The sequence below is a fragment of the Schistocerca cancellata genome, chromosome 5 (assembly GCF_023864275.1).
Source record: "Schistocerca cancellata isolate TAMUIC-IGC-003103 chromosome 5, iqSchCanc2.1, whole genome shotgun sequence".
In the NCBI taxonomy this organism is placed as follows: Eukaryota; Metazoa; Arthropoda; class Insecta; order Orthoptera; family Acrididae; genus Schistocerca; species Schistocerca cancellata.
Window position 1 is genome coordinate 414,680,219 of NC_064630.1, and position 12,282 is coordinate 414,692,500.

General features: G+C 43.6%; 1 protein-coding gene across 1 annotated transcript in view; it reads left to right on the top strand.

The window, feature by feature from the left end:
- The window catches only part of LOC126188571 (uncharacterized), a 113,304-nt gene that overhangs the window by 65,031 nt on the left and 35,991 nt on the right, over positions 1-12,282 (top strand). Inside the window, exon 5 of the mRNA XM_049930173.1 lies at positions 5,559-5,738. Within this exon, the coding sequence (XP_049786130.1) occupies positions 5,559-5,738 (180 nt within the window). The remainder of the gene's footprint in view (positions 1-5,558; positions 5,739-12,282) is intronic.

Consider the following 12,282-nt stretch of genomic DNA (forward strand, 5'->3'; position numbering starts at 1 on the left):
TTTTTGAGGTTTTTGAGAACCCTGGCGGTGACCTGTGAGAACCCTAAAAACAGTTTCAGGTCCTGCTCCCGCATTGCCTTCAGGGACTTCTCACCAACCTTCACCACCAGGGTTCATCCTTCCGGAGCAACCTTCAGGTTAATCACTCTCCAGTCTTCTGTCGGGGCTTTTGGGTTCTGGGCCCCTATTTTCCCGAACAGAGTCTTGGGAGAGACTTCCTTAAGGATCTTAGGTACCCATAATGATATCTTTGTGGTCTTAAGAAGCTCCACTGCCATCTTGACCAGCAGCTTTGCATCTTCCCACAGGGATATCATGGGCGCCTTGTCCTTGAGACATTCTACTGTGTGCACCCCCTCATAGACAAAAATGAGTGCACCACGATCTAGATATACCCTCCTGAAGTTGGGACCTGGGCCAGTGCCCCCCCTCCCCCCCAAAATATTTTCAAAGAGGGCCATCTGTATTAGTTCCTCCTGCAGTGGAGTGATGGCCACCAGTGGATAACCTTCCTGGATAACTGCCATCCCAAAAACCAAGACTGCAGTACTATAGATCTGTTTCCTTATTTCTTCCCTCAGTTTTTTCTGGACTCGCTTGTCCAGGGAGGAGGGAGTCTTTGATTCCTCCCTTATCCACTTACTGCCTGTCTTTGACGTTGTGGGGGTCTGCGTGTCCCCTTCAACCTTGTGTGTCCCAGTTTTTTCCTGGGGGTCTTGGGTTCTAGTCCCTTTACTTCTCTCCACTTGTTTTTAGGAAGCCATTCTTTCCCTTCCTTTTTCCTCTATTCCCTGAGTAGCTTCCTCCTCTGGCTCTCAGACAAGCCTTTGATCTTAATCTGGTCTAGCCTCTCAGTTACAGTTCCCACTTCTGGCTCAGGTTTAGACCCTGATTCAGTAGTAGAAATGCCTTCCGTCAGTTCTGTCCCCGATGTTTGGGTATCTGAGGTCTCAATTTGCCCCTCAGTTTCATTTTTTTTTATTTTCTATAGTTGTGTCCATATTGGCCCCACGAGATTTGGGGATCTAGGAGGTCCACGCCACGAGTACCCTGCGCGGTGTAAGGCTAATTACTCAGGGAGGTCGCCTGATATCCCTGAGGCTCCGTTTGCGACACATCTTCCCATGGGCCATGCACCCCTCAGCACAGTTCGCATCACACCTTGGGTTGGGTCAAAGAATAGGGTAGGACTAGGAGTGGATAGGGAAGATGGGACGTTGTGGGACACTCTTAGTCTGATCCATCGGCTGAAGCCTTTCCGGCAGTAGGTACTCTACCTTCGGCATAGCCCTCAGCTTCCTGTGGATACACAAGCCTCTCCACTTGCACGGACAGTGCTTTGTCAAGGTGGTGTCCCCCGAAGAGGTAGAGGAATGTTGATCACTGACTTGATGATTTTATACCTGCATTATCACAATCTTATGTAGTCATGACAAAATTATCCTTTCTGAGAGCCAGTGTAGCTTTGTGAGGAGGCCACTAGACAATAGAATATAGAATTTTTTTTTCCAACCCAAAATTGATTTTTTGTCTCTGCTGCATTATCTCTCGCGATTTGAACACAGCTGGAAATCTAAGAAATCCTCTCCTGAAAATTCAGCTCAAACAAATGATATGATGTTATCGACGACAATCTTCAAATCTTTTTAAGACAATAAATAGTGGTGTAGATCACATTTGGCGCCAGATTGATAGTCTTGAAATATCCTCCTTAAGTTCTTTGTCAATACTGACACATTAACGAAACTTAGAAAGTCATGAAACAGTTGGGAGTGCAAACTCTTATATTGGATCTACCTCCATTTCATGTCAAGCTTCCCTATGAACTCATCCACAGCCATACTGGTTCTCACTCTATTGTGTGCATAAGTGTGTTTATGTTACCAGTGTTTGTGCTCATGCTACATGTGCCACTTTTAGATGCTTACTTGACAGATGTTGCAATGCTATCCCTGTAATTTCTGTCTTAATGTGTTCCTGGTAATTGTTATTAGGACTGATATCATATTCTGAGAATGATGCACAGCACCTCTTTTGTTGTTGTCATAACTGAAAAAGAAAATGATAGGCCAAAATTGACAATTTCATATTATTTGGGAGAGTATGCACTACACTTTAAACTAATACCTTACTCTTGAATATCTGTCAGTAGGTTCACTAACTGTAGTTTTTCTGGAGCCCATTAATGAAAAAAAATGTGTAGTTTGGTAGCAGTATTGGGGGAGGGGGGGGGGGGTGCTATGAATCATACCAAGCCAATTCAGTGCCCTCGCATCTCCCCCTCCACCCCTATCTCCTGCGAAACTGTTGAAAGGTCAGTTGTTGCACTCCACAGTGAATGGGATAGGACACTATACTGAGCATCCCAGGATTAATCGTCAATATTCAGGGATATGGCAGGAATAATAATTTGAAGCAAAATCTTTGTATTCCGAATCAGTTCCGAGGCAGAGCACATTTAATGTACATTGTTATTTGTTTTCTGTATGATTCAATACATTGTAAGGTTTACACATGTACAACACTTGGTATACATTACAACATACTTTTGTAAAGTATCAATTCAAAAATTCATATATTTCACACACTTTAAGTATTATCGTACATGTCACATTACAGCTGTTGTACAGTTCACAATAAATGTTTGAATATCCCACCATCAGCTTCAGTGCATTTGGACACTCTTGGGAGAACATGTTGTGTTGCTTGTCTGAGTGCCTCTGCATGTTCCCTAATGAGGGCACCAGCATCCATGATGCAACTAAGCAGTTCATCTGACATATTCACATTTTGTTTCTACACCTCAGACTTCAACCAACCCAATATACAAAAATCTATCTTGTTGGCCAATTAATTGTAGTCCCTCAACCAATCCTGTGATTAGGATAAGTGTGGTTGAGATAGTCCCTGAATCATGTGGCAAATTGTGGTGGGGCTCTCTCAAGCTGCTAGTACACTGCAGTCCTCCATGAGGCCAAATAAATGTCCTCTAGGTGTTAAACAAATGAATATTCCAAAAAATGTAAGTAATTCTGTCCTGTCATTTACTCTTCTAAAATGATTGGACCCATCAGTTTGTTACTTATCATGCTGCACCAAACATTGCTAAAAAAAAAAAAAAATAACTTGAAAATTGGTTTTCACTGTAGCATGTGAATTTTCTATGACCATTGATGATTATTACATGTGTTGTTGATTCCATTCCAGGTAAATGTACCTTCTTCTGTGAATAGTAATTGTGCAGCGTTGTCACCAATGTGAAGATTGTGGACACACTGTAGATGAAATGGACACAAGTTTTCCACGTGTATTATTCCCTGTATGTGTGTTTAGAGAATTAATACGTGCAGAAAGTCACCATGTACTGGTAGTAGAGCTATGCTGCCCCATTTCAACAATGTTTTGCTGTTCCTGTATGGGTTGCTGAACTACACACTCACAAGGAAACTGGAAACTTAGGGGGAATACCTGTTTCACACAATGTGCTGAAAACTCTGGTAAACACTCTATGATCAGGAATTCGATGTGTTGGAAAGCACCAACTTCAACATCAGGGCCAGTACTGTCGCAAAAGCTGTTATTATACATCATACCTGCACATTCTTCATTAGTGTAGATGTGTGGCAGTTTAGCTAGCTTCTGTACAAACACAGTCAATCAGTGTTTCTCTCTAATACACTCTCAGTTGATTGCACTAACTTCACTTACAACCCATGATGGACAACAGTGAGTTAATGGTAGAAAGACACCCAGAGCAAAGGAGTTGATAGCAATGTGATAGGTTGGGCTAGAATAAAATGTCGAAGATGATGAGTGGGTAAGACACGTATGCGTGCACCACTACCCCAAAACCAAGTGTACGTTAAAAATGTTCTATCTCAGAAACCAATTAGGATAGGGCATTTGTCAATGTCAAGTTTTTTCCTTCAAAAGATGATTCCTGTCATATCCCTGAATATTGACTATCCCTCATGAGACACCCTGTATATCCCATTCTTGCCACTGCGTTTTTACTATTTTCTGTTTATATTAATAATATTTGCAGCCATTTTCCTCAACTGCTAATAATAACTTCAATTATAGTTTATCACAAAGAAAACTTCCATCTTTTGCAATGTGTTTCACCTATTCCTGTTAGGTATCTCAGTGATCTATAATTCATATAGAATTACTTAATTATACAGATTTTGATGTGATATGTATAGTGACTCTCTATCAGTTTGTTTCGATCTAGCCATTTCTGTTTACTTCTCAGCACATACCTATACTGTAGAAAACTGCACTTGTTTGCATTGCTCATGGTCACATGCTGTAGAGCTGACTGATAGATTATGGGAACTGAATGAGGGAGTCAGCTGTATAGCATGTAACCAAGAGCACTACAAACATGCGCAGTTTTTTACAGTACAGGTTATGTGCAGAAAAGTATTGACTGGGAAAAAATCTGTACCGTGTGCGTTTAGCACATATGGAGCAGCAAAATGCTGTAAAACATGTTGCGAAAATGAATTAAATAAAAAACACGAACATATAGTTGCAAATAGAAATAGCTAGCTGTAAACAAACTGCCAAAGGCTCACCACAAATCTCAATCAGAATATGTATACCGGTAATTAAATAATTCTGTATGTATTATAGACCACTTAAGATGCCAAACATGAATGGGCAAAATATCTGAGACTCAAGAATATATTCCAGGTTGCAAAAAAGGTGGAAATTTTCTTACCTTTATATAAAACAAGAAGTTACTTTCTATTTGCTGATTCATCTGATTTATTTATATATTTGACAGTTTTAAAGTGTTATCCATATCCTCCACATTGTTCGTTTACCTTCCACGGCATTATTTCTGTACTCTCTGGCTGTAAACCTCCTTGCAGTCCTGAATTCAGAGACAAAAAAAATTTGCTCATCAAGTGCATTCGGCATCCACTGTCAGGATAAAAATCATGGGCCGTGCACCTTAAATAATGTAGTTCTTGCTTTAGATGGAAAAAATGGAGCAACTTAATATGACATCAGCTTATCAAGCAGCTGAAGACGACTTCAGAGAAATGTTGAGCATGTCCAAGATGACTAGACTGTGGCCAAACAATAATAAATAGATGTAGGAAAAAGAAAATAAAGGAACATGTTGTTCACTGATCACTTTGTGTGTTCATCTTATGTACTAAATGTTGAATATTATTCAATAATTTTAACATTATACAGAATAGACCATAACATAGTATTCCTTCCATTGACGAAGTTGGTTTGTCACATTCTACTTACAAATATGGCATAGTTAACCAGCTAGGGACAAATTAGGCACCAGTATATTTTACGTGAATAGTATTATCAAAATTCGTGGGGATAAGTGAACTTCATCTTGCAACTTGTGCCCTAAATTGTGCGTAAATATTTGTTATTTGATTATGTTTAATGCATGAGACATGTTTCCTACAGTAAATCTATCAATTCTGCATATACGTAGGTTATTTTTACATTTCTTTGGAAGTTATATTTACTATGGACATTTATTACATTTTATCATTTGCGTGTGTATGCTCTACTTCCAGGAATTGGTGAACACCCTGCTGAATACATCACACCAACCAGATATATCTGGTGCTGACAGCAGTGGTCAGAGAAAATTAATGCTTCAAACTATGGATCAGATTTCAAAAAACCTTTCTCAGATAAATGATACCCTCAGCAAGAGGATAACATGGGTGACAGAAGATCAGAATGCAGATCGAGTAAGTTGGTAATGAAATAAGTTGATAATAGTAGTTGGTGCATAATCCAGTTGGATGAATGCCTTAATAATGCCTTGACAAGGCATGTTATTACAAGCCTGATAAAGGCCAGTGATCATTGTTGGGTATGGAAATATATTTTGGACAAATAACACAATCTATTCAGTCAGGCGTGTTAAAAATAACAGACTTTCTATTAGAAACTTACGCATAATGTGATCAGGTATTATGTGCTGCCTTTGTAGTAACATTAATTTGTTGTAAACATTGGATCTATTTCTAGAGTTGTTCGGTCCTGGCTTCACTTGTACACATATCCAAAAATGGCGATAAAATCACATTTGTGTCTCTTTGTGTTGACATGAATGAAAACAATTCGAAGGGCATTCAGTTGGTGATGTTATTAACTTTTTGATGATTGCTAATGCTCTGACAAATTATTTTTTTATTGTGTACTTGCACTAAGCATTGTCATCATTTCTGATATAACTTTTGAACAATTTTATAAGTTTTGTATTTTCCCGCCACTTGCTGGTTGCTGGATAGTATGGTGGTCTGTCTTCATGCACGACAGCTGCCACTTGACAGTGGTGCAATAGCAGATATTGACCCAATAGTGGAAAATAAGCAACAATTATTGTCAGCGGCAAAAATGGTGTTATTTCAGAAATTTTTTGTGACTGTGGTACTTGCCTGAAAAAAGTAATACTATAATAAAACAATGGAAAGTCCAGATAGGAATATCAACAGTATTATGAAAACGATAGATTGTTACTAACTGTGAAGATGACATGTTGAGCTGCAGACAGGTACCATGAAAAGATAGATATACATTCAGCTTTCGGCAAAAGCCTTCTTCAGAAAATAAAGGAGAATTCACAAACATTCACACAAGAAAGTGTTGTGACTCGCCAATCTTCCAAAGTGCCGCCGCGCAGTTATGCGCGTCCTCTACATGTCGCGCTGTCTGCCAGCCATGCAGCAGCAGCGCCACCTAAGCGGCCAGTCAGCCAGTGGCCGCTAGACTCGGACTCAGTTATGATTTGACTGTTAAAGTGACACACGTCTTACTCTGTGTACTTGATCTGTGACTTTCATGTATTGCATCGTCCTTGAAATATATTTGTTCAACTTGAAGTTATAACAATTGGCGACGAGGTAGTGAATTTTTCTTTTTCATCGTTGACCCACGTGTTTCCATGGCTACTTTAGAGCAACTATTGCAAGGTCCCATAGAACAGCAAACGCTTCTCACAAATGTGATTCATGATTTCGTTGCGGCATCAAATGCGGGGCGTCTCTCGTCGTTGTCTCTACCTCCTTTTCCTCCTTATGACGAGATGGCGGAAGACTGGTCTGATTACGAAAAACGTCTTCACAGCACTTCTTGGCATTTCATGTCACGGATGACCAAACATGTAAGCCTCTGTTCCTTTCATGGATTTCACCTCAAATGTATCGGTTGTTGTCGCAGTTGGCTCCTTTGAAAGATCCTGCGTCTTTGTCCTTTGCTGAAATGTGCTCACACTTTTGTCTGTTTATTTTCAAAAGCGTGTGCATGTGGTAGCCTCTCGTGTTGCCTTTTATCGTTATCAAAAACAACCGAATCAGTCCTATCGCACTTGGGCTGCTGAACTTCATGGCCTCAGTAGAAAGTGTCAATTTGTTACTGAAGTTCACAAAGAATCCTACGCCGATTCCATGGTATGGGATGCTATTATCTGATCGGCGCCCAACAAAGAAGTTAGGCAATGTGCCCTTCAGTTGGCAAATCCGACTCTAGATGAAGTCCTATCCATCGCTCAGTCTTTTGAAATTTCTCGCGCCACTGGAGTGCAAATAGAGGCATAGGGTGACGTCGGGGAAATACAACCTCTGTGCGCTGTTGACGAAGCGTGTGGCATGTCCCCGCCGGCCAACGTGGCCGCAGTACGCTCCCACGCACAGCCTCGGCCTAACCATAAACAAACCTTTAAGAAACTGCAGCAAAACCCATGGCAACTTCCTTCATGTCCACGGTGTTTTACGAAACATTCATGAGAGGATTGTCCACAATGTTGGGCCATGTGTCACAAATGCAAAAAAAAAAAAAGGGTCATGTGTCATCCGTTTGCAAATCCGACTGCATACATGATGTTCATGAACATGGCGCTGATTCTGATTCTGTGTTGTCTGTCAATTGTACTTCTTCCCTTTGTGGGAAGTTATTCCTCACTGTCCAAATACTTGGTCTAGATGTTCGCATGCAGGTGGATACTGGTTCTGCTGCCACTATCATCAATTCTCAGACGTATCTTCAGTTGGGTTCTCCAATCCTGTCACCTGTCACTAGGCAATTACGGACTCACAATAAACAGAAGATTTCTCTCTTGGGATAATTTGATGCAGAGGTATCTTACAAATCTGTCGTTCGCTCTGTTCCCATATTTGTGGTCGACCATAGTAACGCGGAGAATCTTTTTGGTCTCGATGCCTTTCGCGTTTTTGGGTTCTCCATAGATGACTCTGTCAATAGCGTCTCTGATGCTATTCCTTATGCTCAATTGGATTCCTTGTTGACGACATTTTTGTCCCTTTTTTCTCCTGAGTTAGGCCGTGCAAACGACTTTGAAGCTCGTAACACTCTCAAACGCACTGCTCGACCTAAGTTTTTTCGGGCTCGGCCCATTCCTGTGGCCCTTCGTGATCAGGTCAAATGGGAGCTGGATCGTCTCACTGCTTCAGGGGTCTTGCTTCCTGTCACTTCCAGTGAGTGGTCCTCTCCTGTCATCATCGTAGCTAAGCCAAATGGTGATATTCGTCTCTGTGGCGATTTCAAGGCCACTGTAAATGCTCAAAGCCTTATCGACACTTACCCTACGCCTTGACCTGAAAAATTGTTCACTAAACTTGCTCGAGGCCAGTATTTTTTTAAACTTGACCTGTCAGAAGCTTATCATCAACTTCCTCTCGAAGCTGCTTCCCAGCAGTTTCTGGTCCTTAACACGCCTTTCAGCCTCTATCAATACCAACGATTGCCATTCGGGGTTGCCAGTGCCCCTGCTCTCTTTCAGTGATTCTTGGAACAATTATTGCTCACTGTCCCTGGGTGTATAAATTACATGGACGACATTGTTGTCACTGGGTCCACCACTGAAGAACATCTTCAGAATCTCCACACACTTTTTCATGTCTTACAGACTGCCGGTCTTAAGTGTAATCTTCAGAAATCAAAATTTTTCAGACATCTGTAACGTACTTGGGGTTTCAACTCTCTCGGGATGGTATTCGTCCATTCCAGCAAACTGTCCCTGTGATCGATGCCCTTCCTCGCCCTACATCTGTTAAGGAACTGCAGGGCTTCTTGGGGAAAATAGCATAATATCACAGGTTTTTACAGTCTGCTGCATCGGTGGCTCAGCCGTTGCATTGCCTGTTGCATAAAAATGTGCCTTTTCACTGGTCCGCGTCATGCGGTGCGGCTTTCCAGAAATTGAAGACTATGCTGAAACAGGCCCCGTGCCTGGCTACTTATCGACCTGGCCAAGATCTTGTTCTTGCCATGGACACCTCTCAATACGGGGTTGGTGCAGTCCTTGCGCACCATTTTTCTGACGGTTCTGAACAACCCATTGCTTATGCCTCCAAAACGCTCACGGATGCCCAACAAAAGTATTCTCAAATTGAAAAAGAAGCTTTGGCCATTATTTATGCTCTTAATAAGTTTGGTGTTTTTCTCTATGGATCCAAATTTCATCTTGTTACAGATCACAAACCACTTGTTTCCTTGTTTCATCCATCACCGTCACTTCCCGACAAGGCTGCACACCGCCTCCAGCGTTGGGCTCTTTACTTGTCTCGTTTCAATTATGAGATTCATTTCCGGCTGACGGCTCAACGTGCGAATGCTGATGCACTGTCTCACCTTCCCATGGGTCCTGATCTGGCATTCGATAGGGACGAACTTTTGTGTTTCCACCTGGATGTTGCCGAGCAGCAGGTTGTGGATGGGTTCCCCATCACCGGGGACCGGCTGGCAGCTGCTATGGGTTCTGACCCTACCCTCTCCCGGGTTTCACGCTGTATTCAGAAGGGTTGGACAGATCGTCTGTCCGCTAAGACTTCTGATCCGTTGCGGAACTACTACGCTTTGCGTTACTGCCTCACTGCTAGGTATGGTGTCATCCTCCTTTCCACCGCAAATGCTTCGCCACATGTTGTGGTACCTGTGTCTTTGCATGCTTCGGTCTTGCGCCTCCTTCACCAAGGGCACTGGGGTGTCTCTCACACAAAATCTCTGGTGTGCCGTCATGTGCACAGGCCCGGCGTCGACTCTGAAATCGCACACATGTTCGCTGCCCGTGGCCCTTGTGCATCACAGGCCACTGCCCCGAAGTCATCTTTGTCACCGTGGCCTTCACCTGAGAAGCCCTGGGAATTTATTCATGCTGACTTCGCGGGACCTTTTTTAGGTACTTATTGGCTTCTCGTTATTGACGCCTACTCTAACTTTCCTTTCATTGTCCGTTCCACATCGCCTACCACCGCGGCAACCACCAATGCTCTAGCTCGCATTTTCTCTTTGGATGGCCTTCTATCTACTCTTGTTACTGATAATTGTCCGCAATTTGCCTCTTCCGATTTTGTGGATCATGCATGTCACGGCCCCTCCGTTTCATCCACAGTCAAACGGTGAGGCTGAACGACTGGTCCGCACGTTTAAGGCTCAGATGAGGAAACTCCTGACTTCTTATGCTGCTGATGATGCGCTTCTCCAAATTCTGGTTTCTTACCATTTCACCCCCATGGGTGACCACAGCCCGGCTGAGCTCTTACATGGCCGACAGCCCCACACGCTACTTCATCTTCTGCGGTCTTCCACCTCACACCGCAGGTGCCTTCGCTTGGCCGGTTCACCACCGGTGACCTTGTATGGGTACGGGGATATGACAGGCAGCCAAAATGGAGTCCTGGCCACATCTTACGACACCGTGGCTGATGCCTGTATGAAATCCAGATGGACACGGGTGTTGCAGTGCATCATTCGGACCAGCTTCAGCCTCTTCTGCCGGCCACACCTGTTCCGGATGCTGCTACACCACCTTCGGCTCTACCTGACGCTCAGGATCCTGGAATCTCTCATTCCTCACAATGCAGTCCTCTCACCATAATATCGCTGCCAGTACAAGAACTGATGCCAACAGGAGACGTGCTCATGCAGGAACCAGATGACCACCATCTGTCGGAGCAACTCTACTCGCCTCCTTCTCCTACGGACGCGGACATATCGCCCATGTCTCCTGTTATAACAACCGGACTTGCCGCAACGGGCAGATTGGTGCACAGGGCCCCAGCAGATTCGACCCACACGTCTCCTGTCATCTCGACCCGTTATCATTGGGGACACTTCCGTCCGTACTGGAAGCCTCCTCCTTGAGACTTTACGGCCAGTCAAACAACACTTATGGATGTTAGCAATCTACAGGCCACCTCCATCAAGACCTGTGCAAAAACTTGAAAGGGTGGAAAAGTGTTGTGACTCGCCAATCTTTCAAAGTGCTGCCGTGCAGTTACGCACATCCTCTACATGTGGTACTGTCTGCCACCCATGCAGCAGCAGCACCACCTAAGCAGTCAGCTAGCCAGCGGCCGTTAGACTTGGACCCAGTTATGATTTGACTGTTAAAGTGACACACGTCTTACTCTGTTTACTTGATCTGTGACTTTCATGTATTGTGTCGTCCTTGAAATATATTTGTTCAACTTGAAGTTATAACAAAAAGCACATCTCACATACACATGACCACTACCCTTGGCCATTCCAGCCAGAATGCATCAGTCACATTTAACAAAAGCAGCAATCTGGAGTGAGGTGGGGAAGGGGTAGGGATAGCAGGGTATGGATGAGGATAGAGTAACCTACTGTTCCCACATCCTCCACACAACAGTTTTCGTCCCCTCTATCCTACACCTCCTCCCAATTCACATCCCCTCACCCTCACAGTTCACCAATCTCTGCTGATGCACCCACCAGTCTGCCCCTCTCCTTTCCACTCACTGTTCCCTTCCACCCTCCCTCCCCCACAGCCTCCCGATACTGTGTCTAGCAGTCTTTCCCTGCTGCTACCCAGTCCCTGCCTGCTCCACTGGACAGCACTATTATGTCACTGCCCCCCTCCCCCCCACCCCCCAACCCACACCCCCCAACCCCCAACCCACCCACACATACCCTGCTGTCCCTCTCCTTCCCTGCCCCATCCTGGACTGCTGTGTTTGTTCAATGCGAATGTTACATTCTGGCTGGAGCGGCCGGAGATGGTAGTCATTTGTACATCGGGTGTGCTTGCTTGTGCAAATGTGTGGGTGTTTTCTTTTCTGAAGAAGACTTTGACTGAAAGCTAAATGTGTAACAGTCTTTTTGTTGTGCCTGTCTGCAATTCAGTGTGTTGTCTTTATGGTGGGTAGCACTTATCCTTTTCATAATATTCTCTTGTTGCAATAAAGCTATTGTTTATATTTCTCTGCTAAAATAGTATTCAATAGAGTTTTCCAAATACATAAAGAA